Below are 27,698 nucleotides of genomic sequence, written 5' to 3'. Positions count from 1 at the left end.
CCTCACAGCACCTCTGAGGTTGGCATTAATTACTCCTTCATTTCAGAAGTGGGGAAGCTGAGGGAGAAAGATCAAGTGATTTCTCCAAGGTCAAACCAGAATTTTAGTGGCAAGCTAGGAACAGAACCCACATTTCCTAGCTCCCTCCCATGGCCGTGTTGTAATCACAAGACCATCCCTCATTCATTTTAGCCTCCTGATTGCAGACAAGAGAACTGGAGCAGACTGAACCTGTTCATTTCATAGTGTGCCTGGAGAGAATAAATGAAAGAGTTTCTGTTATAAACCTCATCCACCGTAGTCGAGGCAAGCAGCTTCTTCTCCTTCCTGCTGCTTTTTCTCAGCCAGTTCCCTAAGGCATCTGTAGAGAGGCTTCAAAGTACCAGTGTACTGAGCTGGCACCACATACTCTAGAAGCCTTGGCCATAACACCTGCAGAGAAGAGTGAGACTGTTCAGTACACAGCTATTTCCATTCCCCCACTTCCAGTATCCTGCTGTCTGAATCCCTCCCTGTCATGTAGCTTCTCCTTTTATTCATCACTGACCCTTCCCTTACCTATCACCTCATCTCTCTTTCCCCATCATCTCACTCTACCTGTCCGGTGCCCCCTCACTCTGTCTTTTAAATACACTGCCTTGTTTGGTGAGCAATTTGGCTCTCACCCAGAAATGAATCCTCTTCCCCTGCATTAGAACATTATGGAGCTATTTAGATAGCACCGTCAACTCACCCAGAACTTTACAGATCTATATAAGGCATAGTCCCAGCCCCAGTATCTGTTCAAATCCAGGATCACCAAATCTAAATGTCAGAAGTATTCATGGAGGATCTAAGGGGGAGTTGCACTCAGACACTGGAAAGAATGAAGAGAAGATCTCTGCAACATGATTCCTTCCAGTTAAGTTGCTTTATACCTTTTCTCTAATGTGAGCCACTTACTCCATGATGAAGGGGTCACACCACCCCTGACATGTATTTGACATGCTGTTCCTCCATTATGCTGACTGTGCAAAAAACTTCCCTGTGGAGAGGTACAAGGAAGGTAAGGAAGAATGTCCCTATTTCAAGAAGCAGTAGCAACAGGTCACTTACTTAGGTCATTCCACTGACTGAGGTGTCCAGACATTGCAGGATGTCAATGCACAGGGTTTGGATAGTGCTTTCTTCCTGAATATCCTGGGTGAGAAATGTTGTGAAATAGCTATATAGAACTTATTAGCTTGTAGTAAGACACTGGCTATAGAATCAGTGTCCTTCTCTTACAAAGCCATCTTGAACATTGACCTATGCCTGCTTTTATATTGCACTGGAAGTGCACAGCCATCTGAAGGGAAAAGAATAATAGAAACTCCTAACTGGTGGGTCAGATCCCAGGCTTAGGAAAACCCTAAAGTGAAGGGAATGATTCACTGAATACAATAGAGTTTCCCCAACAGTGTTACTTTTTTTAAAATTGGAAAAAACTGTTTCATCTTTTTATCTCTGAGGAAAAACATTCAGACTCTGCCCAGTAGAAATCAATATGCAGAACCAGGGGGATCCACTCTGTTTGTTCTGATGCCCCAACCAGCTTGGTCATTCTGGCTGTAGTCAGTGTGATTCTATCAATGGGCCTAATTCTGCTCGCTCTTACACAGGACTAAATATTGATTGACTCTACTGATTTCAGTGTAAAGGAGCGCAAAACTGGCCCAAGGAGAAAAAGCAGCCTTCCTTAAAATGGGGGGGCGGGTGTGAAAAAAAGGCCCTTGGGAGTATTGCCACAAGCTCCAGCTTTGTAGAAAAGGGGCCAGGCAGAGCTAAGATCTTCAACAACTTACTGTAAAGTTGAACTGTTTCTGTTAATACATATCATGGATCCAGTCATGGAGCACAAAGTGTCTGGAGCACCTGGCTGTGTCCATAGACAGAAATACAGATTGAAGATATTTTTAAACTAGTACATGTAGAGTAGAGTATGTCGTGAGGGAAATATGCAGCAAGCTTTTCCAGGTTCCTGACAGTCTGTGATGCAGCCTGCATAACCTCGGTGTTTTGCTGATAGTTTATATTTGCTTCAACAGCCACAGAACTGGGCATCGTTACGTTCTATTTAAAACAAAAAGACGTGCTTCCTTGTACAAGAACATTTCACTGAAAAATGGTGTTTTCAGAATTTTCAGTGACTCATCTGAGGGTTGAGTAACAAAGCTAACTCTGGTAGATGTAAATACCCAGTGTGAGAGTCTGATCTCTGTTACACTAATATAAATCCAGAGTAACGCCACTAAAGTCAGTGGAGTTACCTTGACTTTACACCAATATAACTGATCAGATTCTGGCTCTAATCATTCAGTCCAGTTGTCCTTGAGTGAAAACTCCCACTGAAGGCAAGAGGAGCAGTCAGCATGCAAGAACGGTAGGACTGAGTCCTAAGTGTTAAGAACTCTCCTTACCAGTTTGCTGGTGGACACACTGAACTCCTGAAAACATGTTCTACCATATCCCATGCTGCACAATTCTCCACACTTTCTGAGCTGAGCAGCCTCCGGATGAAATGAAGAACTGCCTTCCTCACCTGCAAGGGTAGAGATGACACACACGAGTTATTGTTATCCATTCTGCCTGAAATAGGAGATAGGATATGAGAGTCCTTATACTTTTGATTTTATCTCCTTGGCTTATAAACATGGATCCATTTAACACAGGCAGGAGAATGACATGCCTTCTCTAGTCTGCAGTCTCTCCTCTGGATCTGAATGAAAGCTCCACCTAGATATCCATTTGTAACTATAGCGCCCTCGTGGCCAAGATGGAGTCTGCTCTGCAGGCAGCTCTGGCCAAGAGACAGCGCGCGCAGGAACGCAGCAGGAGAAATCCCTTCCACCCCAGGGGCACCTGTTCCAAACCCCCCAGAGTGAACACACACACCCACAGGAAAAGTACAATGGATATAACAAAGGGAGATATTTATTTACAGAGGGCTGGGAGGAGAAAAACAACAAGGGGAAATATAGGGGGAGCAGTAAAACAGGGCTGCATTCAAACCAAGGCCCCACAGACCCAGTGGTAGCACAGTCTGACAGGACAGACACTGAGCAATGTGTCTGCACACAGAGTTCAGGAGGCCTGAGCAAAGTTCCAGTCCGGTGGTGAGTCTTGGGTGCTCCTGGTCGTCTTCGGCGCCAGTGAACTCTCCCCAGCAAACCCCTCCGGTGCCTCTTCTGCCGCTCTCTGCAAAGCCACACAGAGCGACCACCTCCCCACTTAACTATCTAACAGCCTCCCTCCTTATTCCCAGTGCAGAGTCACAAGCCCCAGTACTCACAGCCCCAGGCAGCTCCGGGCAGCCATGATCCTGGGTCCAGCTCCGGCCTGTCCTTCTCGGGCGATTCCCCCTGGCACAGGACTTCTCCTGGCTCCTGTCCTGGGCTGTCCCCGATCGGGCTTGTCCTCCTCAGGCCTCCAGCAGGCTCTCTCTGCTTCCTTCTCCAGGGCCAGCCATGCTGCTTCTCCTCTCTCTCCCTCCAGCTCCAGCCCTGCCCCCTGGAGTTTCCCTCCTTTTTCTTACTCTCCCCCTCCCCCTTGGGAAAAAGATTTAAAGGGGCTATGCTCTCTAGACCCCAAAGGGGTTACACTCTCCCCCTCCAAAAGAAATAATCCTTGATGTCCCCATCAAGGTAGGCAACTTTAAGCCATGGATCCCCAGAAGGAGACCCAGGGCCCCCATTCGTCAGAAGCATTCCCATCATCCAACCCACAGGACCCCGAGGGGTGGAACAGGTTTCCCATGAGGCAGCTCGCCCCCCGTGGCACCCCAGGAATCTGTAGGTCACTGGGTTCCCCTAAACGATCATACGTCAGCACACACCTGGGCTTCCCTTCCCTAGAGGAACGTCTAGGCTGGCTGTCAGATGTTGGCTGAGGTGACACCACTGGACATGGAGGCAAGATGATGGGTCCTTGAGGCACGAATTCAAGTGCATCTGGGTTTAAAGTGGCTGTTTGGGGTACAGGGTTCTCTGCCTGCACTAAGCCTTCCTCATCATGTTCTTGGGGGGTCTCCACAGCTTGGGACAGTGAGGCCTCGGGAATGCTTAGTGTGGGGTCTTCCCCTTCACCATCTCTTTGCGTGACAACAAAAGGATCCATTAGGGTCAGGTCATTCCCAACTGGATGTTCACCAAACCCTATTTCATCCTCACTCTCCGAGGAGCTGCTTGTTTGCAGAGGACGGGTATATTTCCGTCGTTGGGACCGTGTCCGACTTGCAGGTCCGGGAGTCTCAGAATCTGTGGAAATATCCTCACGGGGAAACAATACTTGTCCTATAGGTAACAGATGATTCCGGTGGAGAGTTTTGGTGGGGCCGCGACTGCCCTCAGGACGTATGCGATACACTGGTAGATCCCCAAGTTTCTTCTCTATAATGTACGGGTGTGACTCCCAACGATCTGCAATTTTGTGTTTTCCCTGTAGTCCGAGATTTCGGGCCAAAACTCGGTCACCAACCCGAATCTCCTGTTGCCTCACTCGCTGATCATATCGGGTTTTATTCTTTTGATTCTGGTGACCAGCTGCTTGCGTCGCTATTCGATATGCCTCTTTCAGTTGATCTCTTAAGCGCGTCACATACCCCAAGTATGTTTTTGGGAGTGCCCCATCTGAAGACACTTCAAAACAGAGATCGATCGGCAACCGGGCCTCTCGACCGAACATTAACATGTATGGTGTGAACCCAGTTGCATCGTGTCGAGTGCAGTTATATGCATGAACCAAATGCTCTACGTGCTGGCTCCAGTATTTTTTCTGCTGAGGCTCCAGAGTTCCCAGCATGTTCAGTAGTGTGCGGTTGAATCGTTCTGGTAGTGGATCCCCTTGGGGATGATAAGGGATGGGGCGTGATTTTTTTATCCCCATGATCTTACAAAGTTCTTTTATTAATCGACTTTCAAAATCCCGTCCCTGATCTGAGTGTAGTCGGGCGGGCAATCCATAGTGGACGAAGAACTTTTCCCACAGGATCTTGGCAACTGTGGAAGCTTTTTGATCTTTGGTGGGATAAGCCTGGGCATAACGAGTAAAATGGTCAGTGACCACCAAGATATTTGCAGTACCCCGGCGGTCAGGCTCTAATGACAGAAAGTCCATAAAGACAAGCTCCATGGGTGCAGAACTTGTGATGCTAACAAGAGGAGCCGCCTGCTTAGGCAGAGTCTTTCGTTGGATACATCTGGTGCAGGTGCGAATATGGTGGGCGATGTCAGGCCCCATTCGGGGCCAATAGAATCTTGCCTTAACTAGGGCCTCCAACCGCTCGATTCCCAGATGCCCCATTCGATCGTGGCAGGCCTCTAACACGCCTTGCCGGTACTTCTGCGGTAGCACCAACTGCTTATGGTGAGGCCTCTGAGGATGCTTCTGCCCTCGGTAAAGTCGTCCATCCCGAACCAATAAGCGATCCCATTCTTTCAGCAAAAGGGCCTCCTCTGGGTGACTCGGTCGAATAGCCCTGGGATCTTTTCCTCTTTCCAATGCATAAAGGATGTCCTTCATCCGTGGATCAGCTCGCTGGGCGTACTCTACCTCTCGATCCTTTAGTTTGGGCAGCTGTGGGTCCTGTACTCTAGTAAAACTTGAGTAGGCTATGGGTATGGCTTCTGGTGGTGCACCCAGACAGTCAATTGCCCGTTCTCCATTGGCTGTGGATTTTTCCTCCACAATGGATACCCGTTGGCATAAAGCTCTCAGTTCAGAGGTCCCCACATTCATCTGATCATTGAGTAATAAATCCTTAGAGTGAGGTTGCCGAGACAAGGCATCTGCATCCATGTTTGTTCGACCGGGTCGATACTGCAGAGTGAAATCATAGGCAGAGAGTGCCGCTAACCACCGGTGTCCTGCTACGGATAATTTTGCTGTTGTCTTGATGTATGTCAAAGGGTTATTATCAGTTTTTACAGTGAACTTGGCCCCATAGAGGTAGTCATGGAACCTCTCTGTGATGGCCCATTTCAATGCCAGGAACTCCACTTGATGTGCAGGGTAGTTTCTCTCAGGCGGTGTGAGACCTCGACTTGCAAATGCTACCGGTCGGAGTTTGCCCTCACGCTCTTGATAAAGGACAGCGCCTAAACCAGTGTAGCTTGCATCAACATGAAGTTCATACGGCTGGGTGGGATCAGCGTACACCAAAACAGGTGCTTGCGTGAGCTGTTGAATGATTTTATGGAAAGCTTCTTCACACTCAGCAGTCCACCGTTTTCCAAAAGGTGCACCCACATTGAAGTATTTATGGCGAGGTGAGTTCCCCTTCTTCTTATTTGTGGGGGGGTATCCCTTGGTGAGCTCTGTGAGTGCATGTACGATGTGCGAAAAATTCTTGATAAACTTGCGGTAATAGCCACAGAATCCCAGAAATGACCTTAATTCCTTGAGAGTTGTGGGCCTCGGCCAGGTAGTTACCGCCTTCACCTTCTCTGGGTCTGTAGCTATACCATCTGCAGACACTATGTGTCCCACATACCGCACGGATGTCTGGCAGAAGATGCACTTGTCTAAGGATAACTTGAGGCCAGCCTGTTCCAAACGATCCAGGACTTTGCACAGCCGAGTCTCGTGTTCTTCTAAAGTGCGCCCGAACACTATAATGTCATCCAGGTATACCAGACACTCCAACAGGTGCATGTCCCCTACCACCCGCTCCATGAGTCGCTGAAATGTGGCTGGAGCTCCAGATACTCCTTGAGGCATGCGATTAAATTGGTAAAATCCTAAAGGGCAGATGAATGCTGTCTTCTCCCGGTCCTCGGGGTGCCATGGGCACTTGATAGTATCCACTGCGGAGGTCAAGGACAGAGAACCAGCAGCTAACCATTCAAGCTATCCAAAGCGTCATCCACCCGGGGCATTGTGTATTGGTCAGGGATCGTCCGCCGGTTTCAGAGTGTGATAGTCGACGCACATGCGCACCTTTCCACTTTTCTTTCGTACTACGACGATCGGCGATGCGTAGGGGCTCCTGGATTCCTCAATGATACCTGCTTGAACCAGTTCCTGTAGGTGCTGCCTCCTCACATCTTCAATATCAGCGGGGGCTAATCGTCTCGACCTCTCTCGAAAAGGCCGACCATCCTGCATTTGGATATGGTGCTCCACATCATGTGCACACCCAACATCCCATTCGTGTATAGAGAAAACAGCCTTCCTCTCTTGATTAACTTCTCACACAGGCGATCCTTCCACTCAGCAGGAATGGGGGAATCCCCAAACTGGAAACTATCCCTCCCAAAAGGCCTAGCCTTGGTCTTCTCTTGGGATGGGGGCCCCTGGCTCGCTGGTATGCAGCTTTACATAAAGCATGCATTGGCAGCTCCTGCAGATAGTTGTTCCCTGCCATCTCACGGCATTTCCACGCCAACCTCTGGAACAGGTTTGCATTTGTCCCTAGGATTAAAGGTGCATACTTTCTTCCCTTTGGATCTGGGCAGACCAGTGCCAAAGTTTTCTATTTCCTTGGTTTACCCCGCAACGTTCTTTGGGAACTGAACATTTAACAGGATATATCCCCGATAGGGGCAGGAGTCACAGCCAATTCCCCAGACTGTCAGGCCAGACAGGGGACGCAGGGGCAAGTGCTGCAGGTGTTCTCGGTAGTAAGATTCATAAAGTATGGTGACCTGTGATCCACTGTCCAGCAATGCCTCACACAATCGTCCTTCTATACGAACAGGTACTATAGCTTGGGGGCCTATCAGCCCACGTGGGTAGCCTCTGTTTGTGGTTTTTTCTGGGGAGCCTTGAAATTTCAGGGTCTTGGGTTGCTCCTTCCCCAAGCCCTGTTGGTGTTTCCCTGAAGCCTCCTAATGGTCTGCTGCAATCTCTGAGATACCCTTGCATGATCTGTCTTGTTTTGACAGTCGAAGGCATAGTGACCATCTCTTCCACAGTTATAACAGAAACCTTCACGCTGGCTATCACCCCTCCTGCTACTCTCCTCTCTTGAGGATGGCACAGTATGTCCTTGAGCTTTCATCATGGCCACTTCTCGGGTCAAATCTCTCAGTGCTGCTGCCACTGATGGGGCATCTTCCATCTCTCCAAGCACTGTGGTGGTGTGACTTCCTGCCATCTTCGGCTGCAACACTGCATCCGCTTGCAATAATCGCTCCTCCTCCTCACGTATCTCTCGAATGAGCTTGTGGAATGGGGGTGGGGTTTGGGCCCGCTCCCTCAGCTGCAGTTTCCACAACATCAACCCATCTTGTCGGGTGCCCCGGAGGATTTGGTCCAACCTAGCGAAATCAATGCGCTTGGTGGGGATGCCCTCCTTCCGCACTACCTGCTGTAGCAAATCCTCTAGTCTCCTGATGAAATCAGACAATCGTTCGTGGGGCTCCTGATAGGTATGGCGGAAACGATAATACAGGTCTTCACTGCTATCAGTAGCACCGTAGACACTCTCAAGAGCGGTTAAATAGTCTTGCACTGTGGCAGCTGGTTGAGAGTCTTTCAGGGCTCGGATAATTCGCATGGCAGGTCCCCTCAGACTCTCAAGCACCCGTTTCCGCTTCTCAGCATCAGAGCATTCCCACTCTTGGACAAGTGGCACCGTAAAATCCCTCCAGGTCTCGTAATCATCCTCCCCTGAGGGTACAGGTGACACCCCTGAGAATGAACGTAACCGCTTGTATGGAGCATTTTCATGTACTGGCTTCAATGCATCTTTGAGAGCATTTCCCAGCTCTTTGGCCCATCCCACCAGGCTGGGTGCTGCAGGTGTTGGAGCCCCTCCTAATGCTAAAATTAATTCTTCTCTTGTCCGCTTCTCATCTACCATCAGAGCTTGCAATTTCTGTGCTAAAGAATCCACCTCAAGTGACTCAGGCACACTAGGAGGGGACTGCTCTGCCCCCAGAATTGTCCAGGGGATACCTTCTACTTTCACCTCTTTGGGCACTTTGTCAAGATCTGCTTCCTTGGAGTGAGTACATAGTGCTACCATGCCCTTCACTTTGCGATTGTAAATACGGGTGTGGACCTTTACCCTCCCCAGTATTTCAGCTGCATCTAGGCTCTCCTCAATCTCATTTGGTTCCATCTCTTCTGGGAACCCCGCCACCAGCACAGCTTTGGTTACTGGGATTCGTGCCCCTCGGCACAGGTCTTCTAATAATCCTCTCTCCATTTTTTTTTTTTTTTTTTTTACTGAGATGAAAGTCACTCAGGAGTTTCTTTTCTCTGTGAAGAAAAAGCCCAGGGTGCGCAACGTAGGGGTGTGGGTATGTGTGTGTGTGTACTGCAAATTCCCCGTACGGGCCACCAAGTGTAACTATAGCGCCCTCGTGGCCAAGATGGAGTCTGCTCTGCAGGCAGCTCTGGCCAAGAGACAGCGCGCGCAGGAACGCAGCAGGAGAAATCCCTTCCACCCCAGGGGCACCTGTTCCAAACCCCCCAGAGTGAACACACACACCCACAGGAAAAGTACAATGGATATAACAAAGGGAGATATTTATTTACAGAGGGCTGGGAGGAGAAAAACAACAAGGGGAAATATAGGGGGAGCAGTAAAACAGGGCTGCATTCAAACCAAGGCCCCACAGACCCAGTGGTAGCACAGTCTGACAGGACAGACACTGAGCAATGTGTCTGCACACAGAGTTCAGGAGGCCTGAGCAAAGTTCCAGTCCGGTGGTGAGTCTTGGGTGCTCCTGGTCGTCTTCGGCGCCAGTGAACTCTCCCCAGCAAACCCCTCCGGTGCCTCTTCTGCCGCTCTCTGCAAAGCCACACAGAGCGACCACCTCCCCACTTAACTATCTAACAGCCTCCCTCCTTATTCCCAGTGCAGAGTCACAAGCCCCAGTACTCACAGCCCCAGGCAGCTCCGGGCAGCCATGATACTGGGTCCAGCTCCGGCCTGTCCTTCTCGGGCGATTCCCCCTGGCACAGGACTTCTCCTGGCTCCTGTCCTGGGCTGTCCCTGATCGGGCTTGTCCTCCTCAGGCCTCCAGCAGGCTCCCTCTGCTTCCTTCTCCAGGGCCAGCCATGCTGCTTCTCCTCTCTCTCCCTCCAGCTCCAGCCCTGCCCCCTGGAGTTTCCCTCCTTTTTCTTACTCTCCCCCTCCCGCTTGGGAAAAAGATTTAAAGGGGCTATGCTCTCTAGACCCCAAAGGGGTTACACATTCATCCCATATCACTGAAAAAAACTGAAATATTTCACTGCTCCACACACAATCTTACCATAGCATTCTGATCACTGAGAGTGGATTTCACTGCCTTCACAATCAGACACTTTTTATCTCTTGTCTCGGGCACTGAAAGATAAGGAGAGGTGTACAGTACTTGTTTGATCCACACACTCACTTTCCACATTTGAATGAATCCTGGATTTCAAAGGGCCCTATTCAAAATAGTGCCAAGCTTCTCTCATATACAGAATCAGTGCGGAAAATATAGGACCAGACTCTGGTCTCAGTTACACCAGTGTAAATCTAAAGTAATTCCATTTCTATAAATAGTGCCATCATATCGCCATGATGGAAATATTATAAAAGAGTTAGATAGACTGAGGTTAATCTGTGTTTACACCAGTATAACAGAACTCAGAATCTAGTCTATAGTGTCTAATACTGATGATTATTGAGTCAGGAGGACTATTTTATTTTTATCTGATGATTGTTAATATGCATTGGCCCCAAGTCAACTTCTGTATCTGAAGTTGAAAAATATCTTGGGCTACATTCAGCACTTAGTTGAACCTGTTGATTTCTGTGTGGCCATATGGGGGTAACTTAGGGCAGCATTTGGTCCCTTAGTGGATATCCAGAGCACTGGTGACTGTGTGTTGTAGAGCCTCTGTGCCCCATTTGCAGAGGCAATGAGTCTGTTACAGCCCTGCCGTACCTACAAAGCCTTGGTTCTTCAGCTCAATCTATAGTAGCTCATGCTTTTAGCTCTGGATGTCCCCAACTCAACCCTCAGCATGTCGGCCAAGAGGGCAGCTGGCACAGTTGCTCCTGTGTTACTTACAGTCAGCACCAACAATAGCTCTGAGCAGATTCAAAGACGCCACACGAACAGCCTCATTCTCAGTCTTCAGCTGCAAGTGCAGAAATGCTATCAGATCCTCCGGAGAAGAACGGGCTGCAAGGGAAGAAATCACGTCCTCACTGATGACAGAGCTCTTATTCTTACCATACCTTACAAAGGAAGTTACAAGGAAACCACTGTGTAACTCAGAGTCTCTTCCCCTTACCTAGCAGAACTATACAATAGACCAGCTCTACGTGATTTTCCACGCTGAGCGGCTTAGCTTGAGAACAGATCTGTGGGAAGAAGGGAAATGGTCAAAGAAAAACTAATCAAAAGCAATTGAAAAGAAAATGACCTAATCAAGACACAGCCACAGTTTTTACTGTACAACTCTGACTCCCCCTGATAATTGGCTTATGGTGAAATTGCTTTACAAACTGAGCTGGATATTAGCTAAGAAAATGAGACCGCTACCTGCTTACTCTGGAGCCTGCAGAAATCAGGAAGGCATGAGGAGCTCCCCAGGCTCTGCATTATCATTCCATAGATTTGGATTGTTAATATGCTTCAGATCTGCTGTGCCTAAGCTCAAGGGATCCAAGCAAAACCATCCCTCACCTGGTTGTGCAGAGCACTGCAGATGGCTTGAAACTTCCCTTTAGGGAGAGGGATCTTATATTCACCCAAGACCTCCAAGAGCTGGCTCAGACTCTGCAACAGAGGGTGAAAGTCAGATGGTGGCACACACAGGAGCAATATGTAGTGACTGAAGCAGATTCAGGGGATTTGTAGATTCCAAGGCCGGAACGGATTATTGCCATCATCTAGTCTGACCTCCGGTATAACACAGGCCACAGACCTTGCCCAGAATAATTCCCAGAGCGGAGCTTTTAGTAAAACATCCCAATCTCGATATAAAAACTGTCAGTGAGGGAGAATCTGCCTCGGCCCTTGGTAAATGGTTCTAATGGTTAATTATCTCACCATTAAAAATGGACGCAGTATTTCCAGTCTGAATGTGTCTCGCTTCAGTTTCTAGCCATTGGATCAAGTTACACCTTTCTCTGCTAGACTGAAGAGCCCATTATAAAACATGAGTCCCTCGTGTAAGATATTATAGACTGTCATGAAGTCACCCTGTCACAGGACAGGTCCACCCCGTCAGAGTGGTACCAGGTTGTGGAGGAACTGAAGTAGATCTCGGGTGGCCCAGATGGCCTAGTCTCCCTAGCCACCGCAGCAGACCTGGCTCCTAGGGCAGCATAGCCTAATGGTCGGGATCAGCGCAGCAGCCCTTCGGTGAGGGTCCACGGCCCAACAGCCTGAGTCACTAGGGCTGCCCTTCTAGGTATGGCAGTGCGGCCTAGTGGCCAGAGTCAATGGAACCACCTTTTGTGGCAGGGAAGTGTTGCCTAGTGGCCAGCCCTTCTCCACTGGGTCCTACCTATTCCACAGGTCCCAGCCCAGGGCCCTGTCTTGCTGCAGGGGTATCTGCCACCAACTCAGCGGGGATCCTTCCAAAACATGCCGAGTCAAAGCTAGGTACCTCAACTGGATCAGTGCTTAGTCCACCTAGGCTACTTCCCACCCATTCTTCCGCAGCTGGTGGTCTCAGGGATTCTGTGGTCTCTCCTCCATCTCTGGCATTGGGTGGCTGGGGGGTCATGGGTTGCAGCCACAGTCTGGCTGGCCTCTGAATCCTGGAGCACTGGCAGTCTCTCTCCAGGAGCCTGCAATGCACCTCTGCTCCCTTTGGCAGCCATCCCAGACTCAGCTGAGCGGCTCTCTTTTATATCCTGGTTCCAGCTGAAGCATGCCCAGCAGAGATGAGGGGCCATGGCCTCCTCAGCCCACAAAGTAGGATTAACCCCTGTTGAACCAATGTGGGGTAGGTAAACCCCATCACACACCCTTTTACTTTCTGTTTGTTAAACTAAATAGATTGAGTTCCTTGATTCTACCACTGTAAGGCATGTTTTCTAATCCTTTAATCACTGTGACTCTTCTGTCAATATCCTCGCCAATTTATCAGCACCCTTTTTGAGTTGTGGGCTCTAGAACTGGACACAGTACTCCAACAGTAGCCACACAAGTGCCAGATTTAGAGGTAAAATAACCACTGTACTCCTGCTTGAGATTCTCCTTTTTATGCTTTTTACCTTTTTTGGCCACTGCTTGAGTTCGTGTTCAGCTGATTATTCATCACGACGCCCACAATCTTTTTCAGAGTCACTGCTTCCCAGGACAGCATCCCCCATCATGTATGTATGGCCTAAATTCTTTGTGCCTAGATGCTCACTTTTACATTCAGCCGTATTTAAATGCACCTTTGTTTGCGACCAGTTTACGAAGTGATCTAGATCACTCTGAATCTGTCCTCTCCATTATTTATCACTTCCCAATTTTTATCTTATCTGCCAACTTTATCAGGGATGATTTTATGTCCTCTGCCAGGTTATTGATAAAAAAGGTGAAAATCAAATTCCTTCCTGCATCTAAACACTTTTCTCCTTTGCTGCTTCAAGCTTCCAGAATGTCTCTGATGCCATCTACATATTTTACTATATTTAAGCAGTTGTGTAGAGCCCTGATGCTATCAAACAAGTCCATGATGCATTGGTTCCCTCCAAATCATGGGTTTTTCAACCGCAAATGTGACCACATACTCTGTACCAGAAAGCTTCAACCAACAGAGATGGTGAGTAAATATCACTACCAGAAGTTATAGCTGTCTCATGACTTCATTTACAACTGTGTAGCCCCACTGAAGACAGAATATGGCCCCTTTCTTCTTGCTCATGTGGTACTGAGGGTAGATGAACTAGAGAGAGAAGGGGAGTGACACAATATCTTTAATTAGATTATCTCACCCACCTTGGCGCTCTAATATCTTGGGACCAACATGGCGACAACAGCACTGCATAGAACGGGAGATGAAATAGCCAGGCAATGCTTTTAGATCCATCTAGTTCCATAATCCAAAGCAATGACTCTCAAGTCTCCTTAGTATTAATTTTCAGCCATTGACCGTTGGCTTGGTACTGACCAGAGACAACATATGGCAGCCCCTGCTCTGAGGAGCTTATGAACTAAAAGAGCGATGCAGAGTTGACAGGATGTACTGGGAAATCACAAGGAGGGAGTATCTTGTTGGTGGGGGGGCAGGTGTTTTGTATTTTATCTCCTTATCATCCTCCCCAGGAAACAGATGATGCTTTTCATAAGAGGCATTTACCTACAAATCATCTTGCCTGGCTCACCATGTGTATAAACCCAGAACTCGTGTGGATATTTATTTTCTAACAAGTCACTGTCTAAACCAGACACCCCACTGCCAGCAAATTCCTCGCACACTTCATACATGCACACACATAGACAGTTACCTTAAGGACTGGTACCTCACCTTGGTGACATGAAAAACATCAGTGTCCTCCTTATATTGCTCAAGGAGCCATGAGATCGGTTCAAACAGCTGATCTTGATGCTCCTCTTTGTGTAGCAGGAGGCTCATCATGGGATCAAGGGCTTTGATGATAGCCTGCTTGAGCTGCATAGATGAGACACAGAATTTATGTTCCTACTAATTCGTTCAATATCATCCAATGGGCACACCTTTTCTACTTCTAATGCCTGCACCTTCCCTTGTTCCACTGTAGGAATGGGCCTATCTCGATATTTCCCGGTAAAGAACCAGGACTCATAGGGTTGGTTTCAGGATTATATCCTAATGCACCTCACAACTATTCCAGGTAAGATATTTCCCCAGATTAGTATGCATTCTAGGCCAACTCATCCCTGCTGGAACTCCACTGGGGCTGAATGGAGGAATTAATTTAGCCCACTATCCCGTGTTCATCTGCACGTTAGGTGCATAAAACTAGAATCCATGTACACTGTGTACAGACAGAATTTCCATGATGTGGTGACATTATAAATGTTTGGGTTTTAGATGTTTTACATGACACTCTGTTCCATCCAAAAGGACCTACCATTAAATGCCATCATCACAAAGAGTGCCAGACACAAAGAATTTAACATTACAATTTCTGCTAAAGGTTTAGAGAGCCAGCAATTCTCACCTCCGGCTCCTCACAGGTCAACCAGCTCCTGGTCACATGAAAATACAAGGGAAGAAAATTATTGCAGAGTCGCAATTCGCCAATTCTGGGGAATGGGCACTTTTCCCAGTTAGTCAAATAGAGCTTTACTGGTCTTGACCATTTTTCCAGAACTGCATGGACGGAGAGAAGACAGGCAATGTGAAAAGGACATATTAGTAACGAGGAGAAGTTGCTTTATCAGTGAAGACCCCCAGGCCTATAGTTTACTACCATTCCATGGCAGCTACTGCTTAGGTTCAGGACTAGACGCTGAAATCCCAGATCAATTCTGAGCTATTTCTCTTCCCCCCCATTCCATGTCTTGTTTCCCAAAAGGCTTTTTAATTTGCATATCTCTCAATCTTTTTTCAATTACCATCATTTGAAGACAATTTTTTTCTCCTTTCCTTGTTACCTCTTAATTAGAGCTGCTTGAAAAAGCAGTTTAAATTAAATTAAAAATCATTTATATTTTTCAAAAATCAAAAACATTCAGCCACCTCTTTAGATACTCAGAAACACTGGATGCACACTTCCTGATCAAAATTGTCATTGACATTTTTCAGGTTTGTTTTTCATCAAATTTTGGGGAAAAATTATGGAACATATAATTAAAATTCAAAATATTTCAGCAAGCTCTCCTCTGAATGACTCGTGTCCTTTGCAGTTATTGTTTATTTAACCCTAACACTGGATGATTTTATCTTGAGTTACAGTTTGTCTGAAAGATGTTCAGTGCCCCTAACTGCCATTGGCTTTACTGGGATTTGAAGGTAGTGGAGAGCACTTTGCCCTAAAAGTAGGTGAATCTAGAGTCCTTGCTAAGACGAATTAGGGCCCAATCCTGTTGTCTATGAACTCGATGGCAAAATTCCCATTTACCTCAAAGGCACAGGATTAACCCCTTACTGAGCATCACCTGAAAAGCAAAGGACGAGAGAAGTGGAGAGGAAGAGAAGACAGAGCAAGAGGGTGAAAGGAAATGATGATAAAGAAACTAAGGGGAGACAATGGGTGAAGGAGTGGAAAATGGGATTTTTAAATGTACAGTATTGAAATCTGCTCCCTTCACTTCCTCCCCCAGGAGCCTCCTGGCAGATGGGCAGCTTCAGCCTTTGTGTCTGTTTATTTTAAATTATATCCATGAGTCATAAAGGGCTTGAACTTACAAATGCTCAGCGCCTCCTGCAAAGTGAGGAGCACTCTCAACCTCACTGAGTGCCGCGGGAGCCAAGGAATGCAGCACCTGATGCAATCCAGGGCAGGGAGCACAGTTCAGGGCCTGTTTGCAAACTTGGTCAGTCACTTCAATCTGTACCAAGATCCCCTAAATATCCATTTGGGGCACCTAGAGTAAGTGCTGGCACTTACCACCGCAAAATGCTTGTCTCATCCTGCCATCATTGACTAACTCCAACATGGAGAACATGGCGTTCAGGGTCATTCCCACAAAAGGGATACACTCAAGTGCTGCAGAGAAAGGCCAGAAGAGAAGGAAGACAGATAATCGGCTGCTCTCCGCCTTCTTACAACACACTGAGGCTACGTCTACACTACCCGCCGTATCAGCGGGTAGCGATCGATTTTTCAGGGATCGATATATCGCGTCTCATCTAGATGCGATATATCGATCCCCGAACGCGCTTATATCGATTCCGGAACTCCACCACCGCGAACGGCGGTGGCGTCGTCGATATGGAGAGCCCCGGAGATCGATCCCGCGCCGTGAGGACGGGTAAGTTATCGATATAAGATACTTCGACTTCAGCTACGTTATTCACGTAGCTGAAGTTGCGTATCTTATATCGATTTTTCCCCTTAGTGTAGACCAGCCCTTAGAAACATTGTGGGGCAGGATGCTATGGGCTCCTAGGCCAGTTTGCGCTGCGTAAGCAGAGCAGAATGGCTTTAAAGCAGCCATTGAAAGCCAGTGGGGGATTCACTCTGAAGAGAGGAATCCTCCACCAGTGCACAGCTGTGCCCAATGCCCAACTCACTCCCAGCGTAAGGGGAGAGAGCACTGGGGCGGGATGGGAAGTGGGGTGGAGAAGAGCTCCACTCAACCTGATCTTCAACTCATTCCCATCCTTAAGGAACTTCAGTTGGGGGAAGAAGTTAGAGCTTGCACCTCCATCTGGATAGCTCATGATCTGGAAGCCAGAACTAGCAACAGCAGTTAAGCTTGTGTCTCTCCACACACGCACGCACGCACTCAAGCAGAGCTCTGTTTAGCTGTAACATTTTTAGGTAGAGAGAGTAATCCCCTGTCCTTAAATGAAAGACAATAACTTTGAAACAAAATGTAAGGGGACTGTTGCCCCCTTACTAACATTCAGTGGGGGTGTTTTGTTGCTAGCTCCCAGCACTAAAAAGGGAGGGGTCAATGGGAAATCAGGACCCTGAGACTGACAGTCTCCAGAAACAATGTGGAGAGGCCAGTGCTCCAGGTCAGCCTGATTGACAGGGCGGGCAGGCTAATCAAGGAGTCAGGAGGCCAGGGGGGTCCCGTCCTCCATGTGAGCTGCAATTGTCTGAGTCAGATGGAGTGGGGCTGAGCTAAGGAGAGAGCAGGGCCCCAAGCCAAGCTGATGGGAGCAGAGCTGCAGCCCAAAAAGCCAGAGCACAGCCCAGAGAGAGCAGCCGTGCCCTGGGAGGAGAGCTGCAGCAACCAGAGCCAGAGGGGCCAGACAAGCAGCCCAGGAAGCAGATGAGAGCTCAGAGCAGAGTCACAGAAGCAGCCTGCAGAGCAGCCCTGCCCTGGGAGCAGAGCGGTAGCAACTGGAGCCAGAGAGGCCACAGAAGCAGCCCAGGGAGCTGGTCAGAGCAGCAGCAGCAGCCCTGCTGAGGCAGAGTAGAGCTGGAGCTGGGGCAGTCTGGAGTCGGGTGCGGTGAGCAGCTGGGGAGAGCGAGGGGGACCCCGGGCAGTGGGCCCAGCGCAGGGAGATACCTCAGCCAAGAGGCCCTGCAGGCCAGACTGGGAGGGGGATCGTAACCCTGCCAGGGCGGGGGTGACGCTGGGGAGAAGGGTCCTGCCACCCAGGGCCTGAGAGTGTGTGGCCACCGCCAGAGCAAGTGTCCAACCCGCAGCGTCCCTGCAGCACAGCCAGGGCCTGAGGAGGAGGCCTGGGACCTACAAGGAACAGACTGTGAACTGCCCTGACGTTCCAGAGACACTGTATGTGATGGTCCCTGCCCCAGAGCAGGGTGATGTGTTTTCCTTTAACCGTTCCCATTTTTCCTTATTCTTTTTTTTAAATTAATTGTTAATTAAACAGCTTGTATTTGCTTTAAATTGTATGAAATCATCAGTGGGTAAGGGAGGTGCTCAGTGCAGAGAGGGTACCCCGGAGTGGGGACACCCTAGCCCCTGTCCTGGGTGACCACAGCAGGGTTGGGGGTCGAGCCCCCCAGGAATCCTGGGCCCAGCCTTGTTGGGGTTACAAGGACTCTGCCAGACAGGAGAGTGGAAGGAGAGTCCTCAAGGGCAGGGTGGCCTCTGGATAAAGGAAGTGGGAGCGAGGACTCAGATCCTTTCGCTAGCCCACTTCACCGGGATAGTGCAGAAGCCAGGAAAGTTCCCCACAATAGCGGGACCATTCCCCCGCTTACAAAAAGATGGAAGTTACCATACCATAGGCTGATGACAGGTTGCCCAACATAACTAAAATAAACTCTTCAGGCAGCTCCAGTGGTTTCAGATGACACCTCAGCTCATATATCACATTATTGAAATAGCAGTGTGCCAGAGTCACTAACGTGTTGCTAGCTGCCACTTTTATTTCATTTGTTGCTTGCTAAAAAAAAAGAGAGAGAGAGAGAGAGACTGAGGTGACTGAAGCCAGTTGCACTAGCCAGAGTTGTTTAGATGAGTCAAGTCCTTATTTCTGTGCATAAGTTCCGAATGAACCCACCCAACTTTCTGTGGATAGAGTCATTAGTCATAAATATTCACTGAGTCATTTGGCTAAACAATTTTCAGCCTTTGAGTTGCTTGCAAGCTGCTTAGTTAGATTATTCACTATTAGCTCCTTGTGGTAGATGACTGGTCACCATAGTCACATGATATTTTGCCCTGCCCTTCCCTGAGGAGGTAATGAGACACAGACTGGGCCGCTTCAAAGATGTTCAGAGAGCTTTCCTGGAATAAACTGTCCCCAAAAAGGGGACTGACTTCCTTTGGAACAAGAGGGATTTTTCCATGGGTTTTCCTGCTGGCAAACTAGATTCTAAATCCAATGCTGCTGCTTTTGGAGATAGTTCAGATTCTGTCTGTCTTAGGGCTTTATACTGCCACTTATCGCGATAGTATCAGAGCGCCTCCCACATAACATCAGTATCAATCATGAAATCCCTAGTAGACTTCGGGAAAGACTTGCTCGTTAAGAGTCGCTGTGTCTGATATGATGTGTCTCAGGACCTGATCCTGCACAGCACTTAAGCGCATGTGTAACTTTCGCATGTGAGTTGTCCCATCTTATGCATGTGCACAAGTGCTGTCTAGGACCTGGGTTTTGGTCTGGAGGAAGGTGTGGGCCTCTAACAGAAGAATACATTTTCGTTTCAGTATATAGTTTACCCCCCAAAAAAGAAAGTTTTAATTAAAGCTTTGGATCCTTTGATTAGTATCTCAGGAGAACTAACTTACCTGAGTCTCTCTCATGTGGTTTGAGGCTAGTGTTATTATTTTCTTCAGTAGCCCTCTCTCTAGGTCCCTGGTGTCCTGCTGCAATACCTTCTCCAGGACACAGTAAATGTCTACTCTGTTTTGCTGGGGACAAAACAGAAAAGAGAGCAAACAATCGGGAAAAGTTTTTCTTGATGACCACACAGTAATTTGACAAATAAGCCCCTGCCCTAAAGAGCTTCTAATCCAAACATGAAATGACTAGCCCAAGTCTTATCATAAGAGAGCAGGTTCGTGGCCAGGAAGAGAATCTATGTCTCCTGAGTCATTATCCAGAGTCCTATCCACTAGGCCACACTGACTCCTCAGCCAGCATGCTCACACAACTACTCCATTGGTTTAATTGGTGTAAAACATGCCATGCCCTCCACAATCACCTCATTTAGCAGCACTTCAGAAGCAGCTGAGCAATTGACATATTTTAATCTTCCTGGAGAGAAAAGAGCCAGAAGAAGCCTCCTTCATTGCCTCCTTACCTAGTTTCATTTATTGAAATCAAACAATAAAAATGAGCCCCTTGCCCATGCTCTATCCACTCCAGACAGAATTGGTAAATGTTGAATTACAAAATACCCAACTCCCGCAGTAAGTCCTCAACAGCTCCTAGGGGAAATTAGCTCAGCAGTTAGAGCTACATTGACAGTCGCACACTTGAAGGTGTCTTTTATGAGGCCCATCAGTGTAGAAATTCACAGATGATAGTATCAGCTGGGACAGATTAAAAAAAAAGAGGGACACAGAGAAATTAAAAACCTGAGCAGAGAACAAGATTCCTTTCAGAAAACTGCAAACTAGCACATCTGGAAAGGAGGTAGAAGTAACTGACATAATGGGAGGGAGAAAAGTGGGAAGCAACAAGTGCCCTGGGGTGACAGTGAAAAACAAAGTCAACATGTATATGCAAGGTGTGATGGCTACCACAAAGAGCCGTGTGGGTTGGGTCTTTTACACACAGGGATCAAGGCACGAAGCAGAAAGACAACAGTTCCTGTCTGTTCATCTGAGGTGTGACTGTATCTGGATTATTGCATTTTCTAGCACCACATTCCCAGAGAGATCAACAAATTGGAAGTAATTCATGGGAGAACAAAAAAGAATGAACGGGGGTGGCAGAATTGACTTCTGAATAGAGCCCTGCAACCTGACCCAAATCCTATGGGACCTGACTACAGGCGTCAGGGTCAGGTTGGATGAGAAAACAACTGGCCTCTCTTGGGCTCAGGTCAGGTCGGCTCTCCTCCTTTAGCCCATGGGATCAGCACAGCAGGGGGCAGTGTCAGAGGATCAAGCCATTGCTGCACATTATTGCCGCTGCGCCGGCCCCATGAGCAGGATGTGGTGGCAGTATCCGTTTGGGGGGAAGGGTTGGAAAATGATTCAACCCTCTCAGGGTGAGGTGAGTGGGCTTGGGGCCCGTTCAAGTTGGGCTTAAAAATTGGGCCCGAGCAGACCTCTACTTCTGAAGACAGACTGAAAGAGCTGTCTATGGCAGATGCGGCCAAGGGATGACTGTGAGGGAGACATGATAATACCATACACCTATCTGAAGGGTGTGAATACCAAGGAGGGAGAGGAATTTTTTAGTATAATACATTTAGTAAAAGTAGGAGTAACGGGATTAAACTAAAAAAAGACACACAATTAAGACTTTAACAACAGGAAAAATGCCCCACCTGTGAGACAGGTCTATAAGGTTATGACACAGTCTACCTAGGAAAACAGTGAAAGCTCAGTCATTAGGGGCTTTTAAAATTAGTTTGGCCAAACCAGTGGAAAATGGCCACTGGGAGTGCTCCTGCATTAGCAGGGAAATGGACAGGATGATCCAATAGGTCTTTTCCATCTCTGTCTCCTGTGAATCTATAAACCTATGTGACCTGCATGCCAAGGTCATAAAGCACTTTGGAATGTTCAGAGCCAATCAGCTCTCTCGATTGGCTAAACATTCCAGCGGTTCTGCTTGAAAAGGAAGGCTTCTGCAAACTGCAATCAGAACACTCAGCTCCACTGGGCGGAAGCTCCTTCCATTAATTTTTAAATGTAAGGGGGATTTTTTTAATTGAAAATTGTCACTGATAATTTATAAATACATAAGCTCTACGTACTTCAAGCAGCTCTGGATTATGCAACAATTTTATTCTTGAAAACCAAAAGAGATTCATAATTAATCAAGTAATTCAAATAAATAAAGAACTAGGAGGCCAAGACAAGTAGTTCAGTTCTGCTCATAAGGGCTAGTGGGGGAGGACAGACTGGGGCAGGAGCTGAATGGGAGTGGAGACACAGGGTTACGGGGGGAGGGAGGTTCAGAGCCACATAGTAATGGGGGAGGAGGTGCAGAGCTACATGGGGACAGGGATTGGTTGGGTGGAGGCACAGAGACACATGGGGATGGCAGGATTGGGGAGTGGATGTCTGAGTGGGGGTGGAGGGACACATGTGGACAAGGGGTGCAAGGACCCATGGGGGTGCAGGAACACATGGAGACAGGGGCAGATGTGCCTTACTGAATGGGAGAGGTTAGGGGTCAGCCAGGGTCTGCATGGGGGAAGCTCCCTAACAATTCCTCCCCGCCTCTCCCAAAAAAACTGTTCCATACTTTTCCCATCCATACCCAGCAACCCTCCAAGTTCACACCCAGGCTCCTTCCCAGCAATTTAGTTCCCTCTCCCTCAGCTCCTCCATTACCCCTGACTCCACCAAGCCTTTGCACTGCATTTGAGGGGTGCAAGAAATATGGTTCTGTAGGGAGTTGAAATGGATTATTACTCAGAGTTCTGTATTAATATGCATAGTAAGGAATCTTTTTGTCAAAAAACATTTCCTGAATCCTTTTTGTTGTCTGTATTGATACAGACATACTTGCTGACTGGGATTTTGAAATAAATAATCAAAAATAATTTGAACTGGTACAATTATATTGTATATTTGCAGAAATGTTAAAATACTGTGTGCATCATTTTTATTTTTTGTTGCAGAATTCCCCTAGTAGAAAATATATAGAAAATAGTAGAAAATTCCCCTAGTAGAAAATATATAGATAAGGTCCCTTCAGTGCTATAATCTCAGTAATCTCAATATTATGTCATCATAAGAAAGGAGTGGTTAGGAATAAGAGCAGGGAGTCAGTTTACTTGGGTTTTATTCACATTCTTTTACTAACTTGCTAAGTGGTGTTGAGCAAGTAACTTAATTCCCTGTGACACAAATCATCCGTAAATGGGGATCATGCTTACCATTCTCACAAGGGTGCTATGAGTCTTAATTCATTAGTATTAGGTAAGTGCTTTGAGATTTTTGGATGAAGATGCTAAAGAAGGGCAAAGTATTATTAAAAGAGATTACTGCAGGTCCTATAGTGTACTTTTACTATATACAGCCCATGTACTCCACTGTGTGTAAAAGGACAATGCTTTCTTTATAGAGCATTATATCATCCTGATCTGTAATAACAGCATTTTGCATGATGAGTTCATGCCTGAGGACAGAAGGGTGAATACTGATTATGCTGATGGTGCGCCAGGCCAAGTTCTATACTAAGTTACCCCCATGCATTCCCCCATGAAGTCAGGCAGAATTTGGTGTGGACACATGGAAAGCGGATGTAATTTCATGAAACTGCCCTACCTCATCCTGTTGCAGTTTCTCTACCAGAACTGTCACAACACTAGCCAGCTTGGTCTCAGCTATAAAGGCAATCCTGAGGGCAATTTTGTCCTTATCTTCATCATCCATATGTGCCAGGAGGGAAACAACCTTATTATAAACATCTGAAATTAAATAAAAAGATCTGGCTGGTTACCACTGATAGTAGAAATTGGTGCTGGCTTCTTTAATTCACTATCCAGTAAAGATTCTGGAGGCACCCAAACACTGTGAGAAGACGACCTGGGAATCATGTAAATCCTCTTCCTTCCTCCTGATGACTAGGTTTATTTGCTGAACGACCCAATGTGTTTGGGGGGAAATCATAATGAAGAAAATGTGCTCCTTTCAAGTAGATCCCCGTGTAAAATAATCTTCCTTTCACTCTTTACTATCAATTGATGAGTTTTGATAGCATACAGAATAATAATTTATGGCCAAAATTTTCAAAACTGGGTGCATAGACTTAAGCTCCTAAATCCACATTAAGGCACCTACACCCTGATTCAGCATCCTAATCACATGCTTAACTCTAAGCCAACAAAGAGACCTAAAGTGAAGCACATGCTTAAGAGTTTTGCTTAGTCAGGGCCTCATTTTCAAAAATCTTGAGCACCCAGATGTCCTATTGGCTATGCTGGGAACTTTGGGGGGCTCAGTATCTCTTTTAAATCAAGCCACTTTTTTAGACCTCACTATGAATTTAGAAGCCTAACTTTAGGCCCCCTGTTTTGAAGAAAGCCTTTAACCTTATTTTATGATAGTTTAAATACTTGCAGAGAAGACTCATGGAACAGAGTTCATCCGGTTGCCTATAGAGGTGATAAAGGAATTTTTCCGCCATGCACAATTGGCTAGGTGTACACTGTGAGTGGGGTGAGGTGGTTCCCTCCAACCTTCATCTGAAACGTCAGGGATTGACCATAGCAGGAGATGGGACACCTGGTAGGGTGGACCAGTGCTCCAAGATGGTTCAGAGAATCTGTTTCCTTAGATGTCCTGCTCACATGCTCAGGGTCCAACTGATCTCCAGAGTTGTGGGTGGGAAGGAATTTTCCTCTGCTCAGATTGGCAGGGACCTTTGGGTGGGAGGATGGGGCACTGATCACCTGCTAGGATCATCTGGGTATATCTGACCTAATCAATTCTCTACCATTGCAAGGGCCTCAGGCATTGGTGGAACCTCAGTCTCTCCTGTCCCCTGCCTATGGCACACAACCGTTTAGTCTCCTAAAGACTGAAATGTTTTAGTCCAAGACAAGTTTTTGGGTTCAGTGTAGGGTTACTAGGTGAAATTTAATGGCATGTGAAATCCAGGAAGTCAGACTAGATGATCTAATGGTCCCTTCTGGCCTTAAACTCTATGAAACTATGCAATAGCTGATGTATTTAAAAAAAATCAGGATTTTATCTCCCATGTATCTCTTAGCTATGGGCAGAAATTCTCCAGAAGCCTTAATATTTAACAAGAAATCTGAAATGCCATATTTGTCTGTCTCCATTGTAACAGCATTCCAAAGCATGAAGGAGGAACTAACAAGATTTCCCCTTCCCAGGAAAGACTGCTTGAGGTTAGGTGATTGCCCATCCTTTATGCAAATTGCATTCTTCAGTTCTAACACCCAGATGCAAACTGAATCATAACTGTAACCTACACTGCCCATCTTGCTGCAGTAGTGATAGTGTGGGATTAGGAGCACTAGTGTTGCTAAGAAATGTGACCCCATGCTTTGTTATCCTGCATTTAAGATATTAGCAGAGCTTCATTTAGACAGCTAGAGAAGTCCTTCTGCATTTTTTCTTCTAATTTCCCCCATCTCTGATGGATTCCACAGCTAGATCTTGGCTCCATGGATGGAGAAGACACAAAATGAGGACCCACAATAAACATAAAACAACTGTGAGAAAATAAGGGAGACCTTCCCCATAACATTCAATAGAAACTCAGATTCTCAGGAAAGTTTCCAGGTCCAGAGGCGGTAGGCCAACTTCTCAACTGGTGTAAATCAATACAGATACAAGGAAGACAACAGAGCCACACTGATTTACAGCAGCTGAGGTTCTGGTCATATAAATGGAGAACATTACAGCAAATCTATCTGTATGCCTAGGCTTTCTGAATGCGTGTGTGAATATAGAATGGATATAGAAAATACAATGCTGACCCTTACCTCTGTCGGCTCACTCACAAATTTATTCATGTTTTAATCTTTCCTCCACACTTCCTCCAGTCCTTTCTCCAAAGAGCTCCCGTACTGATAGGCAGCTGGCCTCTCAGTCTGTCATGTCCAGGATAGCCAGTCAAGATTATGCAAGCACTATTATGACATTGATGTGACTGTAGCATACCACATAATCTGCTGCTGACCAGGTATGTGCTGTAATTATATGGACAAGATCCTCAAAGGTATTTAGGTTCCTAAATCGCACTGAAATCAGTAGCTGTTAGGAACCTAAATACACTTCAATATCTGGGCCCATACATGTAAGCAGTCCAATAGGTGCCTACATTTGCTCCAGTGTAGAATTTCTCATTCTCTCGACATCATTTTGAATTTTGGTTTGGGCCCTCTCTCAGTTTGCCACACTTTCCAATATTGGTTTTATCTGAAAATCTGCTCCTGGTTGAATTTATATAGAATAAAAGCACCAAAGAAAGAAGAAACCGCCTTGGAGAATGAACAGTGACACTTGAGTGTGGTTGGTTGGTTTCCTTTGCTTTTTAATTTGGTTGATTAGAAAGCCTGATGAAACTTTATTGAACTATATTATAAACATTGATTGTATATTGTTTTACAATGAACTGAAATTTATATTTAATTTTCATGTCCTGCCAAACAAATCAACTAAATTAATTTTTATTGTGTTTAATACAGTGTGGTGTCATATGTAGGGCCATATGTAGAGCCAACTCTTGATTTTGGAAGTTATGTTGCATTTAAAGCATTCAGAGTGATGACACTCTTTGCAGTAAACCATATGGAAAAAAGAATTCCAATTACATTTGTCCCTTGCTATGTATAACTGATTTTGTGCCTTACCCTTTCCGATTTTGTCCTTACACGTATATGCTATTCTTTTGTATGCCTCCTTAGTAATTCTTCCATGTTTCCACATTTTTGTAGGATTTCTTTTTGATTTTCAGGTCATTAAAAAACTTCCTTTCCTTAGAATCATGAAATCTATCATTCATGATCACTTTCACTCAAATCACCTTCCACCTTCACATTCACAACCAGCTCCTCCCTGTTGGTCAGAATCAAGTCTAAAATGGTTGTCCCTCGGGTTACTACCTCCATTTTCTGAAACAAAGCATTGTCCCTGGTACATTCCAGGAACTTACTGGATAATTTTGTGTTTTGCCATATTCCTTTTTCAACAGATGTCTGGGTAGGTAAAGTCCCCCATTATTATCAGGATTTGTGTTTTGGATATTGCTGTTATTTATTCTAGAAATGCCTCATCTCCCTCCTCTTCCTGATTTGGTGGTCTGTAATAGACCCCTACCAGGACATCACCCCTGTTTTTCCCTCTTATCTTTACTCAGAGACTTTCAACTGGTCTGCTTCTAACCTCCTCAGAACAAGTGTACAATGCAATACATCGTCTCTTTTTTCCCTGTCTGTCCTTCCTGACCAAGCTATAGCCCTCTACACCAATATTCCAGTCATGAGATTTAGCCCAGCAAGTATCTGTGATGCCAGTTAAGCTCAGTTATGACTTATGTACTAAAACTCCCAGTATTTACTGTTTATTCCCCATTATTATTACTCCTTGCATTTGTGTTTAGATGTTAAACAGATGCCCCCATGGATTTCCCTCTTGTGGAAAATTGCAGTAGAATTATAGGACCAACATCTACTTCTCCCCAAACATCTAGTCCTCTATTAAGGTCACCTTTTTTTACCTGGTGGCTTTTTCCACACCTGCCCCCTCTGAACTTAGTTTTAAGCTCTTCTCATAAGGTTGGTGAGTCAGTGCATGAAGATGTTCGTCTCTTTCTTGGTCAGACAGACCCCATCTCTTCCCAGCAAACCTCCTGGTAGAGGAAGTCAATCCCTCCCATAGACCCATCTTCATAACCCTATTATGTGGATATGCCTACCGTTGAGTGTGTATTGAGCAGAAAGAACACTCAGTGCAGGAGACAAGGGGACTGAGTTAACCTGCAGTTGTCAAGTTCACATACTTTCTGTGGCAAAGTACCTACTTCTCCTTGGCTGCCTCAGTCCCTTCTTGCCTTGGAGACACAGGCTT

The 27,698-nt window shown here is 46.6% G+C and overlaps 2 protein-coding genes across 3 annotated transcripts in view; both read right to left on the bottom strand.

Annotated features, from left to right (window-relative positions):
- Positions 1-422, bottom strand: part of LOC123355691 (maestro heat-like repeat-containing protein family member 2B) — a 33,595-nt gene extending 33,173 nt beyond the window's left edge. For both annotated transcript variants that reach the window (XM_044998248.1, XM_044998249.1), the window contains exon 1: positions 288-422. The gene's annotated coding sequence lies outside the window, so the exon portion shown is untranslated. The remainder of the gene's footprint in view (positions 1-287) is intronic.
- Positions 299-25,713, bottom strand: LOC123355690 (maestro heat-like repeat-containing protein family member 2B). The gene is made up of 13 exons (XM_044998247.1): positions 25,613-25,713; positions 23,424-23,566; positions 19,758-19,880; positions 18,744-18,906; positions 15,092-15,119; positions 14,416-14,559; positions 11,631-11,723; positions 11,236-11,305; positions 11,010-11,123; positions 10,221-10,294; positions 2,439-2,560; positions 1,096-1,179; positions 299-432 (listed from the first exon to the last, which is right to left on the bottom strand). The coding sequence occupies exons 6-12, from the start codon at positions 14,524-14,526 to the stop codon at positions 1,101-1,103; spliced, it is 663 nt and encodes a 220-aa protein (XP_044854182.1). The 5' UTR covers positions 14,527-14,559; positions 15,092-15,119; positions 18,744-18,906; positions 19,758-19,880; positions 23,424-23,566; positions 25,613-25,713; the 3' UTR covers positions 299-432; positions 1,096-1,100.
- Positions 25,714-27,698: the final 1,985 nt, after the last annotated feature.

This window comes from Mauremys mutica, chromosome 24 (assembly GCF_020497125.1).
Source record: "Mauremys mutica isolate MM-2020 ecotype Southern chromosome 24, ASM2049712v1, whole genome shotgun sequence".
NCBI lineage: Eukaryota > Metazoa > Chordata > Testudines > Geoemydidae > Mauremys > Mauremys mutica.
Note: the sequence above shows the minus strand (reverse complement) of the source record. Positions and strands in the feature narration are given on the sequence as shown.

Bases quoted from the DNA above. Each gene is read 5' to 3' on its own strand.
- LOC123355690 (XM_044998247.1), bottom strand. From the start codon at position 14,526: ATGATGAGCCTCCTGCTACACAAAGAGGAGCATCAAGATCAGCTGTTT. The intron at 11,306-11,630 runs GTGAGGGATGGT...TTCTTCCCACAG, and splicing joins GCAGTGCTCTGCACAACCAG to ATCTGTTCTCAAGCTAAGCC. The intron at 10,295-11,009 runs GTAAGTAACACA...CTTATCTTTCAG, and splicing joins AGCTATTGTTGGTGCTGACT to TGCCCGAGACAAGAGATAAA.